This window comes from Calonectris borealis, chromosome 2 (genome assembly GCF_964195595.1).
Source record: "Calonectris borealis chromosome 2, bCalBor7.hap1.2, whole genome shotgun sequence".
Classification (NCBI taxonomy): domain Eukaryota; kingdom Metazoa; phylum Chordata; class Aves; order Procellariiformes; family Procellariidae; genus Calonectris; species Calonectris borealis.
The window spans coordinates 13,293,346-13,312,339 of NC_134313.1; the positions used below are offsets into that span (position 1 = coordinate 13,293,346).

An 18,994-nucleotide genomic window follows, 5' to 3' on the forward strand; every position below is an offset into this window, starting at 1 on the left:
CCTTGATGATAATTTGCATTACCAGATGCAAGCAGATATATTTATAATTGCACCTAAAATGTGGTTTTGTTTTTTTTTTCCCCTCTTCCCTGTCTTCCTAGCTATCCTATGAATCTTTTGAATCTCTTGTCTCCTCCCTTACCACATCTGCAGCTCCTTATGGGTCATTCCCCTCCTCTTTATTCAGAATTATCTTTTATCACAGCACACGCTGTTTCTAACCTTGTCATATCTGTGTCTCTCTCATAGATTGTGTTTCTAGTCTGCATGCTAAGAAAGATGTGGCTCCCAACCAAAAGCTAGAACAAAGAGTTTTCCTGGTTGTGTTGGTACTACGCAGCAAATAAGTAACAACTGATCAATGAGAAACTTAATTTTTTCCCCCTTTCTCTAGGGTAAAGCTATTGGAGTGACCATTGGCTGCATTTTAGGAATGTTTCCTTTGTTGTTCTTTGGCGATGAGGAAGAAAAACTGGAAGAAAAAAATTAACCTTTTTACAAGACATATACAAATGTAAACTACTGTACCTCAATTATTCAATTACGCTGTCAATATTTAGGAATTAACAGACAGTAAAAAATGTATAGACTTGGGAACAAAACCTTCAGCATGTCGTTTTATGGAAACACTAATTTATTGTGGCTTTGTGTTCAGTACTTCTTTTTATAAGGTATCATTGAACTTTTTATTTAATTGTAAATTTTTGAAGTGTTTTCACTTATGGCAATTGATGTTTACCACTTTCCCATTTGACCTTATTCTTTAAAGGATTATTACTTTAATAATCCACCATGGATGACAGTATCACTCTTGAGTTGCATATTGGTTGCTTAACAGTGGTAATTGCATGACAAAAATTTCACTGCTGTTCATCAGGTCCTTCAATGCAGATTATTAGGGAGGTCAGTGATGAGTAATTTGAAGTCCCTCACTTTGCAAGATGACTGGTTGCACCCTCACCAGCCATCGTTTTGCACTGCCTTTCGATTAGGTATTTCAGTGATCTACGACAGTCTAGTTTGCATTTTTTCGCAATTCTGATTAAGGGTCTCTAAATTGTCTTCTGAGATGATAATTTTAGTGCTTTTACAAGGTAAGTGTTTCCAGTGTAGGCTCTTTACCAAGACCATTTTTTAGTGGTGTTTTAACACCTTCTGTACTTCCATATTCACATGGTTTTTTTTTCCTTTGTAAAGAATATTTTGGGAACTGAGTTGAGATACCCTTAAATTTGTCTTCCTGAGTTTTGAGTGTGATATTAAAGAATTCAGGCCAACTGTTCCAAAACCACAAACAGCTTTTTTTTTATTGTTCTGCTTAAAATAAGGTGTGAATAGTTGATTAGGTGGACAAGGCTGGGGAACACTTCAGGGTATGAATGAGTGCTGGCATTGCAAGTTTGTAATGGGTGGTTCAGTTGAAACAATAAAGTGTACCATCAGTCTGGATTAGAGGACCTGATTTGCAGATTATAACTTTGTATTTAAGATTAAGCCTTTGCTACTTTTCTTTTTTGCTGTGAGACAATTAGTAAAAAAACACAAACAACAAAAAAAGGAGACTTGAGGCCTTTTTCCTTTTTTGCCTTTTATTTTTGCAGTCTTACTTGGTGTATTATAGATCTGACAGTGCAGTCGCATATGACTGTGCTTTTTTATATGGTCATGAATAAATTGATTACAACTATCAAATATTCGTAATATTTCAGGATCTGACTTGCCAATAGCATAATGCTAAACTGATAACTGTTGATTAGAGGAGAGGATTTCTTACCTGTTTGAATACCATTTGGAAAAGACACTAAAAAGAGAGGCACAGCCAGGGCACTTTGAAAGTTTTGTTGCTGGAATTGTTAGCACTTCTGAAACCTAGAAAGAAATGTTTAAAAAATAAAAAAAATTAAGTCCCCTGATGACTTTTATTTGCTATAGAAAAGTCTTATTGTAACATGTGTACGTTTTACAGAGCTCATTGCTTATCTCTTGGTCATAAATCTGACTTCTCTGTTCTCATTTCTAGAAGCCCTAAAACAGCAGTACTGAAACTTTGACATCAACCTTTAATGAAGGTGACAGTGTTGCATCTGTTTTTTGAAAAGCAGACTTTGAAAACTTGCAGTGAGTAGTCCTAGTAGCACGTACTGTACTTTGTGCATTAAACCATGAGGATCTGGACCAAACTGTAAAACTGAAAGAAATCTCAAACAGGCATAGAACACAAATGCAGAGGAGTTTTGGCTTGCATTTTCAAAGTTGTAAGTTTTATTAAAAAAAAAAAAATAACAAATAAACCACAAAAAAATTCCAACCACAAAAAACCCCACAAAAACCAATCCTGCTAGAAAATTATGCACTCTTTTCCCAACAGATTGCTGCTGGTTACAGTACTTCAGTGATCAGTTTTTTTTTTTTTAGTCATCCACACATTTGTCTTGCCTTAAACTCCAACTTTTCTTCCTCTGCATGTACTTTTGTTTCTGGTATGTTTCTGTACAAAGCTGTAAGTATTTCCCACGTGTTCTTTTTTTAAACTGAAGTACACATCAAAACAATTTTGTGTAGCTTTTTTGTAGCTGTTTTTACAGTAACTCCAACACTGTTTCCCATTATGATACTGGCATCTTCATTAGAATCTTCCAGCAGCAGCCAAACCTCTGTTTTTTGCTGTTGTACCAACTGGAACACTGTTTTCATCACTTTTTTAGAGCTCATGAGAACAATCGGAAGGCTGTGTCAGCTGTCATGGTCGTGTTCATTTTATAATGGCAATAGGAAAGACAGTGTACTATTGTTAAATAGCTTGTGCATGTAAATTGAGTACGTTTTGTTGCTGTATGTCAAACTATTGTACTGCAACCAATGCTTTTATCGAGAATTAATGAACTATAATATCTTCAAAGAAGTTAATCATGTGTCGTCTTGTTAAACTATTCAGCTGACCACAGACATGTGGAGGGCAAGTGACACATGGTAAGAAATCTTGGGTGTTTCAGGCTGTTGTTTGATACTGTAATCAAGAAGGTGACTTCTGAGGTTTCAATATTTGACAAACATGAAGAAATAACTTGTGATTTGAGAGAAATAGTGGCTCTGCTGGACGCTGAGAGAAAGTGCTTGTTGGGGCCAAGCTGCCACCCTGAGTACAGTAGGGGTAGCTTGCTTTGCCTGCGGGATCCACTCTTGTGTGGATGTGGTACTGCTTCGTGTGGAAGGGAAGATCCGTGCCTGATCTGTACCCTGTCTCCTCACAAGGAAGGTGGGTTTTTCTGAGGTATATGGATGAAAGTAATCCCTGATAACACTTTTTAAAAGTGAGAAAACAGAGCACTAACAAAACACTCCTCTTTGTTCTCTGTTGTCTTCTCCCTCCTCGATAAAAGGAAAAACAAACACTACAGGCTTATTCAGAGACTTCGGTATTGCTCCATTTTTTTATTCTATCAGTTTGTCCTGTGTTAACAGGAATTTTTTGCATTAAAGGGCTGGTAGACCTGAAATTGTGTTTATTTTAAAATGCTGTCTTTTACTGTAACTTAAATGTATTTTTGACTGTATGTTATCTCTAGGGACAAAGAATATGCATCTGGTAATATGGTTACCCAAATCTTCTCGCCAATATTTTCTCATTCATGTACTTTTACATAAATTATTTGAATTCAGACAACATATTTTGTATTGTCTTTAATTAAATTGTCAAACTTTCTGTAAACTTTTGTACTACAGCAAAGCTGTTCTGTGTTTCTTTATTAGACCAGATGCTGGAGGGGAAATGTTAATAATATCCCGTGGGTATTCAGCCTCAGTTATACAAAACAGGAATTTATTATTTAAGTTATAAGCAGGTGGTCCTTTGTCACTGTCATAGGAGATAGCACTGTGGAGTGGTAGTTCTGTCTCTTCATGCTTGGAAGAGAGCAATTTAAACAATTAAAATGTTTGCATGGTAAATTGGTGGCATTTGTGATTAATATTAGTCAGAAGTCCACTTGAACTTCTGGAATTAACTGAGTTTTTGTATGCAGACTAAGCCTTTTTGAACTTTTCTGGACTTTGGAGCTCTTCCCCTTTTTTTACTCCTTGGTCTGTCCCTTTTGTGGATGTCTGCATGAAGAAGTGCTGTGAGTAAAACATCTGTACTGGAAGGGTGGTCTCATCTCATTTTGACACCTGTGTACGTTGATTGTTACTTTATTCTGATTGCATTGTGTAGTAGAACTCTTCATTAATGTTCAGAGAGTCTATTGCACTTCTAGCCAACATGTTTCCCTCTTCTCTGTCTGATGTTTTACATGGTCTAGTGACAAGCTGGCAGAGCGGCGGTATATAAACTAAAGACCTTAATAAAGTATTGAGGAATTATCATCCTGCTCCGAGAGTCTTATGCCTCTGGAATGTTTCAACCTAAAATATTAAGAGGATAGCTAGAGCTACTCCACGTTGTAGTTAATGCTCTTGCAACACAAGTTCAAGCTCCTGTTTTAAAGTCTTTATTTAATGTTTTTAAGGCTTTTACCCGTGTCTCAGTGTTCAGGACCCTTGGCATCCAGCGTGTTGCTTCAAAATAGTATTGGGGCTGGGGGCACAGAGGGTTTTGGGCAAACTTGGAATTTAAAAGCCAGCCAAGATAAATGCAGAAGGATTTTTTGTTTTGTTTTGGAAGACTACCTCCCCCAGTCGAAACAAACCCCACCTTCTAGAGAGACCTGTGAGCTTCCCCCCTCCCTCCCCCAAGAGATTGTAGTCACTAGAGTTTGAGCAGGGCAGTCCTTGAGCCTCAGGTATGCAATTCAGAATAGTGACCTTGGGTAGCAGCAGGGAGTGTGGAGTGCTGATGTAGTATCTCTCCTGTAAGTAGATGGTGCCAAGATAAGGCCTCTTGCAGCAGCATGAAGAGAACTGGCAGGAAACAGTTTTGGTTTAACAGTCTTCACCTTAGTAGTCCATAGGTATCTAAGCAACTGCCTTAAATAATGATGCCGCTATGAATGCTACCCCACAGTCTCATGAGTTGCTCCTTCTGTGTATGTGTGCAAAGACTAAGTTGCTGTGAAATACCAACATTATTTGAGACTTTAAACCTGATGCCTTTTGCATCCATTTTGTCTTCTGTTCCTGATACTGTGCTTATCAGTGTCTTATTTGTACATCTTTGATTATGGGAAGGGCCTTATGCTTTTGCCTAGAGGGTTTAAGCCCTTCCAAACCTGTAAGTATCAACATTATCTGAATAAATAGATTATTTTGCAATGGATTATGAAGTGTACTGAAGGGGACCATTCACTGCTTAGAAGACAGGTATCCAAAGAGTAAGATTTGCCGCATTGGACCTACAGCTGCCCTTCCTGTTGGGAAGAAGTTGCCACTGAGCAGGATGGTAGTGCAGTAACATGGAGTGTCGCCTTGTCTTGGCACAGCACTGCTGCTTGGATTTGGCAGGGTGATCCGTTTGCACCATGTCTGGTTTTGCTGAAAATGGCTTATCTGTTACTTCCAGGGAGGAATGAGGTGGAAAGGGAGGAGAATGGGCTTCTGCCAGGTCATTTTCCCTACACAGGGATGTATAGAGGAGCTATTAAAAGAGAAAAAACTATGATTTGCATTCACGCCACTTCCCTGCTGTTCTCTGTGCCTCAGAGTGCTTTTAACATGCTGGGAGATTGGAAGAAAGAGCTGATGAGGCTTCCCTCCCCCAGAGTGGCTTTTCTGCACATCTCGACTATCGAGCTGCCAATAATCGCTGCATAGAAGTAACCGTCAAAGGAAAAATGATAGTAAAATACCCCCTTTTGAACACAGGAGTCCTTGAATAGGAAGAGGAGAATGATTACAGGTGATTTACCTTTGCAATACAACTGCCTAGTTACCAAAGGCCACATCAAAAGTCAGTTAGATCTTAAAAGAAAACAGCCCCTTTTTGTGGAGTTTGATAGGCTTTGATGCAGATCTGCAAGTGGTCACGCTGTGAGAGGGCAGTCTGATCTTCATTTATAGTCCTGCTTAGTTGTCCTGTAAAGGTAGGCAGACAGTGGGAGGGTACCTCTGGGAAAAGAAGTTATTTTGTTGGATTGTCTTAGTTTATGCCAAGGGTTATTACACTGGCAAGCTGAGGAACAGGGCAGTCTCTCAACCAGATATTAAAAAAAGAGGAGGCTACCTACACTGGAAACCTTAACATCTCTTAGGATAGATTAATGGCCTGGCTGTATGTTTTAGCAGATTACAAAGTCCTGGGAAAGCCAAAATGCAGTTGCATGTGGTGTTTCTATGGGTCACTCAGATGACGTGAATGGTTTGGGTACTTGTGAACTTAGTCACTTGCAGGTATGCTGCAGGCTTCTAGGCTCAGTTTTCAGATATGTTAGGGGGATTCCTGAAATGGGATTTCTCTGCCTAAATGCAGACTTTCCATGTTGCAGCTGGGCAACTTCATCTGGGTTACATACCCTGTGACCCCTTTGTGTATGGTAGAAACCAGCACTGGAGAATCTGATGTATCGTAGGTGTCCAGTTCAGGATGGGATTGGTCATGCTCTGTAGGCAGGAGGTTACCACCATACAGCCTCTGCACCGAAAATGCAGTGTTTATGTTAATCATTACTGTCTTCTATTATTCTCCAAGCCATGGTATTTGGAATGTATTGGAGTTTCAGCCCTATCTTTTGCCCAGAGTTTGCCCCGTATTTGATTGACCTGGCCTGTGCTTTGTTGCTTTTGTGAAATTGTTAATTGTACAAGTTAACTTGTACATGAAATGGAAGAGTTTATTTCAACATGAAATAACTAGCTCATTGAATAGAAACTGTTAACTGTTGTAAAGCAAACCTACTTTAATTGCAAGTGGAGCGGCTTGGTAATGAAGAGGGGTGACGGGGAAACAAATGACTACTTTAGAAACTTTCCAGCAGGGGAGAGCTCCTCCATTCTGCGTGGCTTTTCTCTGTGACACTCCGTGTGGGTAGCAAATTACGACTTCTTTGTTTTCATTTCAGCTGCCATGACAAACGATACAAATGTCACAGCAGTGGGGTTTTCCATTGTAAATCACTTTTCTTGAAAAATGCAATCTGTTAAAATAAACAGATTGGCCAACAAAAAGGAACTTAATAGCATACTTACAACTAATGTGCTGCTAAATGCTGTCAGCTTGATGTTGCTGAAAGTTGGTATAATACAAGGTAGGCCAAGTAGAGGCCAATGGTGTGATGTAGCAAACAGTGTTACTGACGAATGATTAAGAGAATTGTGGCCGTCAAAAGAATGATTATTTTTTGTGAATATTCTGCAGCTGCCCCCTCTCGATGCTGGGTTTGCTTGTGTCCCATTGAGTCACTTGTGGTTCTGATGCCAGCATGGGGGGCATATAATGAAATATGGAAGAATATGATTGCCAAAGAAGAGAACACAGAAAGGAAATAAACCCTCCTTTCAAAGAAATACAAACAAATTATTGATTTCATTAAAATATCTGAAAAAAACAGCAGCAGCAGTGTTTGGGTCTAAACCAGTATCTTTCATTCTGGCAGTCCCACTGATGGTTACAAAGCTAGAAGGGTTCCGAGTTCCATCTGATGAAAACCACTTTGGCACAGGTCCTGTATTGACTTGACTCTGATTTAAACTGAGTCATAGTAAACAGAAATGATGGATTTTGCATGGTTTATTTCTTAATCCTTTTATTTTCCAGTTTAGTAAATTAGGATGCTCCCCATATGTGCAATCAGCCTGTGAAAGAGCAAGAGTTGCTGTTTCTGTTTTGTGCTTGTCATTGTAAATGATTATTGAGAACAATAGCGTGGGTTTTTTCCCTATATGATAACATAATACTCAACATATTTTAAAACTACTGTCATATGGTTCCTAGCTGGATAAATGCTGTTAAGATGGCGTTACATTTAAACAAATAATCTCTTTTCTCACTCAGAATATAAAATGGGAAAAATTGTTAGGATGCACTTTCTTTTCCCCCTGAATCATAGAATAGTTTGGGTCGGAAGGGACCTGTAAAGGTTATCTAGTCCAAACCCCCTGCCATGGGCAGGGACATCTGCAACTCAATCAGGTTGCTTAGAGCCCTGTCCAACCTGACCTTGAATGTTTCCAGGATTTGGGGCATCTACCACCTCTCTGAGCAACCTGGTCCAGTGTTGCACCACCCTCATTATGAAAAATTTCTTCCTTATATCTAGTCTAAAGCTACCCTCTTTTAGTTTCAAATCATTCTCCCCATCTTTCTTATAAGCCCCCTTTAAGTACTGAAAGGCTGCAATAAGGTCTCCCCGGAGCCTTCTCTTCTCCAGGCTGAACAACCCCAACTCTCTCAGCCTTTCTTTGTAGGAGAGGCATTCCATCCCTCTGATCATTTTTGTGGCCCTCCTCTGGACCCGCTCCAACAGGTCCATGTTCTAGAGCTGGACGCAGAACTCCAGGTGGGGTCTCACGAGAGCTGAGTAGAGGGGCAGAATCACCTCCCTCAACCTGCTGGCCATGCTGCTTTTGATGCAAACCAGGATACAGTTGGCCTTCTGGGCTGCGAGCGCATGTTGCTGGCTCATGTCCAGCTTTTCATCCACGAGTACCCCCAAGTCCTTCTCGGCAGGGCTGCTCTCAATCCCTTCATCCCCCAGCCTGTATTGATGCCGGGGGATGCTCCAGACCCAGGAGCAGGACCTTGCACTTGGCCTTGTTGAACCTCATGAGGTTCACACAGGTCCACTTCTCGAGCTTGTCCAGGTCCCTCTGGATGGCATCCCATCCCTCAGGAGTGTCAACCACACCACTCAGCTTGGTGTTATCTGCAAACTTGCTGAGGGTGCACTCGATGCCACTGTCTGTGTCACTGATGAAGATATTAAACAGTACTAGTCCCAATATGGACCCCTGTGGGACACCGCTCGTCACCAACCTCCACCTGGACATTGAGCCGTTGACCACTACCCTCTGGATGTGACCATCCAACCAATTCCTCACCCACCAGACAGTCCACCCATCAAATCCATATCTCTCCAATTTAGAGAGAAGGATGTTGTGGGAGACTGTGTCAAAGGCCTTACAGAAATCCAGATAGATGACATCTGTAGCCCTTCCCATGTCCACTGATGTAGTCACTCCATCATAGAAGGCCACTAGGTTGGTCAGGCAAGACTTGCCCTTGGTGGAGCCACGCTGCCTGCCTTGGATCACCTCCCTGTGCTCCATGTGCCTTAGCATAGCTTCTAGGAGGATCTGTTCTGTGATCTTCCCAGGCAGAGAGGTGAGGCTGACAGGTCGGTAGTTCCCAGGGTCCTCCTTTTACCCTTTTTAAAAATGGGTGCAATGTTTCCCTTTTTCCAGTAACCAGGGACTTCACCTGACTGCCACGACTTTTCAAATATCATGGAGAGTGGCTTGGCAACTACCTCAGCCAATTCCCTCAGGACTCTGGGATGCATCTTGTCAGGTCCCATAGACTTAGGTACATTCACGTTCCTCAGGTGGTCACGAACCTGATCTTCTCTTACAGTGGGAGGGACTTTGCTCCCCCAGTCCCTGACAGAGCTGTCCATCCACTCAAGAGCTGTGGGAAAAGAGGTTGCCAGTGAAGACTGAGGCAAAAAGGTTGTTGAGTACCTCAGCCTTCTCCTCGTGTGTTGTTACCAGTTTGCCAGTCTTGCTCATTGGGGGAGGGGTACACTTTCTTTGACCCTCTTTTTCTGGCTGACATACCTGTAAAGACCCTTCTTTTCATCCCTTTCCAAGTTCAGCATCATCTGCACCTTGGCCTTCCTGACCCCATCCCCACACACCCAGGCAGCACCCCTATACTCTTCCCAGGATACCTGTCCCTGCTTCCACTGCCTGTGCATTTCCTTCTTGCCCTTTAGTTTGACCAGCAGGTCTCAACTCAGCCATGCCAGTCTCGTCTTCCTTGCCTGATTTCTTACACCTGGGGATTGAGAGCTCTTGCGCTCTATGGAAAGTGTCCTTAAAGATCTGCCAGCTCTGTTCTGCTCCCTTGTCCCTGAGGGCAGTTTCCCAGGGCGTCCTATTGACTAACTCCTTGAACAGCTGGCATTTTGCTTTCCTAAAATTCAGGGTGCCTGACCCGCATCCCTCAGGACTGCGAACTCCACCAGTGCGTGATCACTGCAGCCCAGGCTGCCTCCAGTCTTGATGTCACCAATTAGCTCACTTGCGTTGGTGACCATCAGGTCCAGTATCGCATCCCCTCTGGTAGGGCTGCCTATTACCTGGCTTAAGAAGTTATCCTCAATGCATTCCAGCTGGGCTGTCAACTGCGTCACCTTCTTAGAGGAACACCCCTTAATTTATTTGAGGTATTTCACTGGTGTTTCCCTGTTGGCTCCTATTACCTCAGGAGTCCCTGGCTCATCTCCGTAAGACTTCAAGTGTGCTCCAGTGTACCCAGCACGTCTCAGAGCAACAGGCTGAGGGCTCTCGCTAGCACCCCGTCCCTCTAACCTTGGCGTGTCATCTCATAGCTTGTCACAGGCAAGCCTAATATTATCTCTCTCCACCTTCAAGCTTGTTTAAAGTTCTGTCAATGAGCCCCGCTAGCTCATAAGCAGAGACCCTCTTAGAATCATAGAATCATTAAGGTTGGAAAAGACCTCTAAGATCATCGTGTCCAACCGTCAACCCAACACACCATGCCCACTAAACCATGTCCCTAAGGGCCTCATCTACACGTCTTTTAAATACTTCCAGGGATGGTGACTCAACCACTTCCCTGGGCAGCCTGTTCCAAGGCCTGACCACTCTTTCAGTAAAGAAATTTCTCCTAATGTCCAATCTAAACCTCCCTTGGCACAACTTGAGGCCATTTCCTCTCGTCCTATTGCTTGTTACTTGGGAGAAGAGACCAACCCCCACCTCACTACAACCTCCTTTCAGGTAGTTGTAGAGCGCGATGAGGTCTCCCCTCAGCCTCCTCTTCTCCAGGCTAAACAGTCCCAGTTCCCTCAGCCACTCCTCATAAGACTTGTGCTCCAGGCCCTTCACCAGCTTCGTTGCCCTTCTCTGGACACGCTCCAGCACCTCCATGTCCTTCTTGTAGTGAGGGGCCCAAAACTGAACACAGGATTCGAGGTGCGGCCTCACCAGTGCCGAGTACAGGGGCACGATCACCTCCCTGCTCCTGTTGGCCGCACTAGTTCTGATACAGGCCAGGATGCCATTGGCCTTCTTGGCCACCTGGGCACACTGCCGGCTCATGTTCAGCTGGCTGTCAACCAGCACCCCCAGGTCCTTTTCCTCTGGGCAGCTTTCCAGCCACTCTTCCCCAAGCCTGTAGCGTTGCCTGGGGTTGTTGTGACCCAAGTGCAGGACCCGGCACTTGGCCTTGTTGAACCTCATACAGTTGGCCTCAGCCCATCGATCCAGCCTGTCCAGGTCCCTCTGCAGAGCCTTCCTACCCTCCAGCAGGTCAACACTCCCACCCAACTTGGTGTCATCTGCAAACTTACTGAGGGAGCACTCGATCCCCTCATCCAGATCATTGATAAAGATATTGAACAGGACCGGCCCCAGTACTGAGCCCTGGGGAACACCGCTCGTGACCGGCCGCCAACTGGATTTAACTCCGTTCACCACAACTCTCTGGGCTCGGCTGTCCAGCCAGTTTTTTACCCAGTGAAGAGTGCACCTGTCTAGGCCGTGAGCCACCAGCTTCTCTAGGAGAATGCTGTGGGAGACAGTGTCAAAGGCTTTACTGAAGTCCAAGTAGACCACATCCACAGCCTTTCCCTCATCCATGAGGCGGGTCACCTGGTCATAGAAGGAGATCAGGTTGGTCAAGCAGGACCTGCCTTCCATGAACCCGTGCTGGCTGGGCCTGATCCCCTGGTTGTTCCGGACATGGCTCGTGAGCGCCCTTAAAACGAACCGCTCCATGATCTTCCCCGGCACCGAGGTCAGGCTGACCGGCCTGTAGTTCTCCGGATCCTCTTCCCCCTTGAAGAAAGGTGAATCCCATCTGACACTAGCAAGCCTGGTGCCGTGTAGGCCATCCCATTTTCGAAAAACCCTAAATTGTGGTGGTGACAGCAATCATGGAGCCAAGTATTAATAGACTGGGTCCATCTGTTTCTTCCAATGTCGCTGCCCACAACTTGAAGGAGAGGGGAAAAAATAACCTGTGCTCCAGATTCCCTTACCAACCGTCCCAAGGCCCTGAAGTCTCTTTTGATCACCTTTGGACTATGTGTTGCAGCTTCATCACCACCTACATGGAACAGCAATAATGGGTAATTATTGGTAGTCTGTGTTTCACTTTCATTAGGTGATGGCAATTATTAGTGCACTTTATGTATTTATGATTTGGCTATTTCCTTTAAAAGACCTTTCCAGACACAATGGAAGATGCAACATTAGCTACTTGTTCACTCAATGGTTACCATACTGATTTCATCGGTTTTGTTTGCTTCTTGCTCTTTGAGCTAAGCATGGAGCCTTCTGTTGCTTTCTGTTATAGCATTGATCTTGTATATGTCCTGGTGAGGTGGCCCTGAATGTTGTGGAAGAGACTTTTTCATATAATCCACCACCAAAATAATCTGGCTTGTGTCATCAATTCATGCAAATCAGGTTAAAAATGTCCTGATGAAAGCCCTTTAAATAAGTCTCCAAGATACGCCATGACTCACACACACTTGTGATCTGGTCTAGTCGAGTCATGAATCTCTGTTTCGGTTCCTGTAGTTTTTTTAGGAAGGATTTAGGAAATCATCTGATCCAGCTCAGTGAGCGGATGGATTCGGACTCTGACGCCCACGTGCAGTCCGTAAGCCTGGGCACGGCAGCGCAGGAGACGTGGTGTCCACGTTGCACCAGTGCCACCGCATGCCCTGAGTTTTGCCACATTGACAGCTCCGATGAGCTCAGGTGAAGTCGACAGCAATTCCGTGGTGAGCAGTCCCTCGCGGGGCAGCACCCACGCTTTGCGCCTGAGAAAGCAGAGACCAGAGGGCAAGTGCAGAGACTCGGAGCCTGGAAGGCTCCTGCTGCCGGGAAGCACCTGTTTAAGAAAGAAACAGTCTTGCTTATGTCTGGAACCATCTTTGACTCGGTATGCATTGTGGTTTTTGCATGTTTTATCTCACATCCTCATCTAATCTTATTCTGGGTAAAATTTGCTAGTAACTTCCTTTTGATATGTTGGTGATGGGGTGATTGCTCATATCTCCTCCAGGTTGTAAGAAAATGCAGAGGGAACAGTGGTGGCACAGAGGATTAGAATGAAAGGCGAGAGAGTTTCTGCATTTTCTCAACATGCTTTTTCTCTTTGCACGAATGCTGTAGAGATGCGTAAATGTTAGAAAAAATTAAAAAACACCCTTAGCTGTTGATGCTGCTGTCCATGAATGACTGTTCTGGCTACACTTGGCAGTATCGTGTCTGAGACGTTGCAGCCACAGTGATGCCGTAGTTCTTCCGCAAACTGTGGTCTACAGCTTTGATATATTTTGCTTTGAGTAGTGGGTTTTTTTTTCCCTAACCTTCATTTTTAACTGTTCTTCACTTTGCTGCTTTGAATTAGTACTCTGCAGTGTGTCATACCAAGTAATTCCTTCCCATGTTTGGTGTATATGCACACTGAGAAATGTTCATATATTGAAAATACATTCCTTCTTTTAACCACTCTTAGTCACTGTTGAAACATACTGCTCTTTTCTTTGTATTGGTTCTGCCAGCCATTAATCCCATATAATGCTATCCTCTCTGCCAGTAAATAAGCTCCATTTTCCTGTGCTTTTAAACACAGGATGGCATATTTCAGGGATTGCCACAAGATAGCTATAACAAATAGGAAAATTTTACTGCCGTTACTCTTCCTTCCTCCTGATATTACTGTCTGTGCAATCAAAACTGTATCACCCTTAATTACTGCACAAAGCAAATGTTCTTCATTTTCTCTCACCTCTGAACTTCCAACCCTACTGACTCTTAACATTAAATCGTTGTTCCCAATTCTTTCTATATGTGCAATTAGGTTTTATTTTTTATTAAAAATGTTTGAATTTCCTCCTAACTTCTCTGAATCCTTCTTACAGTATCCCATTACTAGCAGAAGTGTGAGCAGTAGTTGAGGGAAAGGTGTATTTATTTATTTATTAACATTAATATTTTACTTTCTGTCTTGTAAATGCCAATTATGTCAAACTGTCATTATTCTTGGCATTACTGACCACCAAAGAACACCATCAATATTTTTTGCTGTTTTTCTCCACAATCTTTGTCTCTCTCTTTTTCTTTTCTAGCGTTTTTTTTTTTTTCCCCATCATTTTCAAGAACTATTAAATGTTCAGCCCACAAGAGGAAACTCTCTGCTTTTGCTGATCTTAGAAACAGTGAATCAATTTATAGAAACTGACAGTTTTGTCACTTAATAACGTTGCTGGAGGAACCTACGGCACATCAGCTTGTCATTCTGTTTGGACGGTAGGATTTGTCTCACTTAACTGTGGCTGTCTAGAAGTTATACATACCTCTGAGCCGCTCAAGAGAGTCAGACAGACATCTCCAGAGGATGCTGGTGTCTCTCCGCTTCCAAAGAGGAAGCGTAGCTGACTAAATTACGCCCCAAACTTTAGACTTGTGGATGGAGGTGAGGTAAAGCCAATGTTGGCACCTTATGGCTTTTGAACTGCATGCAGCTTTGTGGCTCCTCAGGACTGGATCCTGTGCTCATGGTACATCGTGCGGTGGGCTGTGGGGCTGGGTTTGAAGGTTTGCTGCCCAGCCATCTGAATCCTGGGAGAAGACGAGCCAGCAAAGACTGTCGTACATCTGAGTCACTGCAGTGAAGTCTGCGTTTGCAGATCCGTTAAATAACTCCTAGGGCTGTCCCACGTTCATTTCCCTGACTCCTGTGACTCTTGGCTGTATGGTGATTTTGATACACGGCTTGTAGGGTCTGGAAGATGGGCAGCTTCTGCAATTGATGTAAGCGAAAAGAAGAATAATAGTGGTGGATGAGACAATTTATTTTAACACGACCATGCTCCAAACTTGGAGCAAACTCAAAGCTATAATAAAGTCTTTCACCTTCAGGACTAGACGCTACTAAATTGAAAATAAAGGCATTATTTCTGGTTATGGTGCGGGATTGGCAGACTCACATTTCTGTTGGCAAGCAACAAAAAAGCTGCTGTCTTTCACTGGAAAAAGAGGGAGGCTGTTACGTTCTTGGCCTGAAAGAAATATAGTGTCTTATCCGTACTGGAGATTTGCCTTGATGTCTTAAATCAAGTGACTTTTGGAAAAGCAGCTCAGGTTCTTTGCTAAGCTGCTTTTACAGTCTTTAGTGCTCTGTACAGCTAGGGAAACTGGGCCCAGAACAGATACTGGAAATGGTGTATCAGGTCTTCTAGGCAGTTTGAAGCAGATTTGGCAGGGCTGTATCCAGAACACGCTAGCAAATGGAAAATGTGCTAAGACTTCCATGAAATTCATTGAACAGACAACGGGGCCTCAGTCCAGTGGCTGCTGGTCTGGTTCTTCACCATATGAGATGCATAGGTTTTATTAGCAATGGACAGTATTCGTATAGGGTGCATGATGGGTGTCTGGGGAAGTGGGGAGGCCCCTTTTCCTGGAGCATAAGCCCTGGTTAAGCTTAAGACTAAGATGCACTGCCACAGGATGAGCACCCATTGCGTGCACAAGACATGTCTACCTGGGGCAAACTTGTGCTGTGCTGAGGTCACACCAATTTATTTCTTGAGACTAGCCCTTCAGCTAAAGGTTGATAGGGCCTATAAGATCTGTGCATAGATAAAGAGCATATAACCATAGATGTGGTGCATTCCTGCCCTCTACAATGCTGTAGGCTTATCTTTTGTCAATTCACTTGGGCTTTTAACATCAAAGTACATATTTAAGTACTCAGAGTCCAGTCTGTTGAAGCTGGAATCACTCAGGTGTGGGAAGATACTGTTCAATGTCTCCTTGCAGAAATGTTCTGGATAGAGGGTTCACGGTATGTGAGGTACAGCACCAACACTGCGTAAGGTGTGAATGTTCCTTTAACCTAGAAGGTGAGGACTTTTTGTGGGCACAGGATCATTTTGAGCAAATGATAATAAAGGTTTCTCCTTTTGACGTGGAAAAGCTGGCTTTTCTGTCACAAACGTGACAGATTCTGGCATGACATTGAGACCATGGAAAGTTTTCACCCCTGTTGTCTCAGCGTGTCCTCTGCCTGTCTGATACGCTCACTCGTCCTCCCACGGCTGCGGACCCCCTTGCAGACCTGATGTTTAGCCTGTAGTCATGTGGGAGAAGAAGTCTGCTGCAGAAACTCGTTCACTGAGGGAGCTGCTAGCAGACAGCATCAGTGATGGCAAAGGGTTGATACCAGCCAGGTCTGGCACCAGGAGAAATTTGGGTTCACAGCAGCAACAGGGAGCTGTGATGCTTTTAAAAATCAATTTGGCACCAAACACAAAAAGGACTGTCATCGCAGCGCTGTGCTAAGTCCAGCTACTCATACTGACCACTCAGTGCCGTGGGAGGGAGGCCTAAAGGCCTAAATAATTGTCAGAAGCCCTCATCTGGCAAAAACAGAAAGGGAAACGGAGCCGGTGGGGAAGGTGAGGCAGGGTGGAAAGTAGCATTGAAAAGTCACTGTGGTTGAAATGGGATGTAAAGTTTTTTAAACAGGGATGTTGCCTATATGTTGGGGGATGCCTCCTGCTCTGCAGTTTTATTTGGAGTGCAAAGGGTGGATGGGTCAAACAGGGAAGTGGGAAAGAAAACAGTATGTGGGTGTTAAAAACTGGGCTGATGGAAAAAAGTGAGGAGTCAGCAGGATAAAGGGTAGGGGAATGAAGGAGGACTGAGAATAAGCTTCTAAGAAATTGAGAGAATGAAATAAAGAAGAAAAGATGCTTCAAAATCTTATCAAATGAGCCATCTATATTAAAACCTTATGGGGGCATGTGGTGCTTTATGGATATTAAAGCAGGCAGCAGGAGTGCAGGGATGTGTCTTGCCAGTCAGTAATCTTTGAGCTGTGATGGTGGGTGTTGCTGTAAAAATCAGAGATGCTTTGGTTGAGGGGCTTGAGAGACTCTGTTTTGTTCAATTAACCTACTTGAAAGGTTGGGATTTTGCACGGCTTTCCTTATGATCTCGGGGCGGGGGGGGTGCAAATATTGCATGCCTTATTTGGCAGACAGGTGCACTTTTTTCATTTCGAAATGGAAATTGAATAAACTGGGAAAAAAATCTACAGCTCAATAGCAGATAGAAGTCAAGAAATTTCCCTTTCAACTGGCTTCAAACAAAGCCATCTTCATTAACATGCGTATTTCAGAACACATACTTAACCTTCAACATTAATCGTAACATGGATGATGGATTTAAGGCAAGAGGCAACAAGGTTAAGTCAGCATATGAATGGCTGTGGTGTATTCCTTTCACCAAAGAGCACGTTTATCTTGATGACATCTCTGTTGGAGCTCCAGCAAATGTACCTTTCCAGGGGAGGTATGGGGAGGAATAGCTACTCGCCTGACTGTTCATAATACAAACCTCACTCTGGTGTTACATTAGTTCTTCTTAAGCAAAGCATGAATGTGAGTTGTTTTAGATGAGCATATAAACTGAGTCATGATTCAAAGATCATCTTTTTTTGAACCTTAAAATTAACATAATTTATCCTGTGATACTGTCCTGGTTTCGGCTGGGATAGAGTTAATTTTCTTCCTAGTAGCTGGTATAGTGCTGTGTTTTGGATTTAGTATGAGAATAATGTTGATAACACACTGATGTTTTAGTTGTTGCTAAGTAGTGCCTATAGTCAAGGACTTTTCAGCTTCCCATGCTCTGCCAGGTGCACAAGAAGCTGGGAGGGAGCATAGCCAGGACAGCCGAGCCAAACTGGCCAACGGGGTATTCCATACCATATGACATCATGCTCAGTATATAAGGCTGGGGGAAGAAGAAGGAAGGGGGGGACGTTCGGAGTGATGGCGTTTGTCTCCCCAAGTAACCGTTACGCGTGATGGAGCCCTGCTTTCCTGGAGGTGGCTGAACACCTGCCTGCCGATGGGAAGGAGTGAATGAATTCCTTGTTTTGCTTTGCTTGCGCACCCGGCTTTTGCTTTCCCTATTAAACTGTCTTTATCTCACCCCACGAGTTTTCTCACTTTTACCCTTCTGATTCTCTCCCCCATCCCACCAGGGGGAGTGAACGAGTGGCTGTGTGGGGCTGAGTTGCCGGCTGGGGTTAAACCATGACGGTCCTTTTACCAAAAGCCGCGCACGTGGGTAGAATATATTTTTGTTATCCTGTGAAAAAGAATTCTTCACTGGAATGAAACTGCAATTGTTCAGAGGCTTTTTGGTGAAAAATAAGAGAAAACAAGCACTATGTAGCTGAAAGTTTATTGGTAGTTAGAACTTGGAAACATCGCTGTGGTCAAGTCCACATTTTACCTCTTACAGGATTCTCAGTTCTTGTCAGAGAAGGAAGGATACGTGTTTTGAATTACACTGGAAGGGTTTTGGTGGTTGAAGCCTGGTTTGGAAAAAGTGCCTTTGAATCTCCCAGCGGTAAAGAGTTCCTGCAAATAGCATACCACATACGTGGTGTTACCTTTGTGTGCGAGGTACCATAGCTGGGGGTGTTCCTAGAAGCGCTTGTCCGCTTCTGTGCCTCCCTGCCAGCAGTAAACAGGACCAGGATCTCTACTGCTTTTTAAATGCATCTCTGATTTGTTGCTTATTTCTGTCACTCTTTCCTTTTTGTGTGTGTATCCCCAAAGGTGTTGGCTTTCCAGGTCAGTTGGCTCTGAGCAGGCTGGGGGTACAACAGCTGCAGGGTCTGATCTCTCTGGAATGAGTTACTTGGAACGCACGTGAGAAATGCAGCCTAATCCTTCTGTGGCTTGCAGGGCTTGGCATGAAATAGCTCTTCTCCTACAGGCCAAGTTTATCTCATTGCAACCACTTAACTTACCCTCTGGGCTGTTCTCCTTCTGAAAGCCGTTAT

The 18,994-nt window shown here is 43.6% G+C and overlaps 1 protein-coding gene across 13 annotated transcripts in view; it reads left to right on the forward strand.

The window, feature by feature from the left end:
• Nucleotides 1–18,994, forward strand: part of TMEM65 (transmembrane protein 65) — a 73,341-nt gene that overhangs the window by 30,688 nt on the left and 23,659 nt on the right. For 5 of the 13 annotated variants that reach the window (XR_012672263.1, XR_012672264.1, XR_012672262.1 and 2 more), the window contains one exon: nucleotides 395–1,557. The exons of 5 other annotated variants lie outside the window; for them this stretch is intronic. Coding sequence is in view for 3 of the 8 variants with exons in the window: in XM_075141187.1 (XP_074997288.1) it covers nucleotides 395–490 (96 nt within the window). In the remaining 5 variants the exon portion in view is untranslated. Of the gene's footprint in view, nucleotides 1–394; nucleotides 2,288–18,994 lie in introns of those variants that run through there. 3 more of the 13 variants (XR_012672261.1, XM_075141189.1, XM_075141191.1) reach the window with 2 other exon arrangements.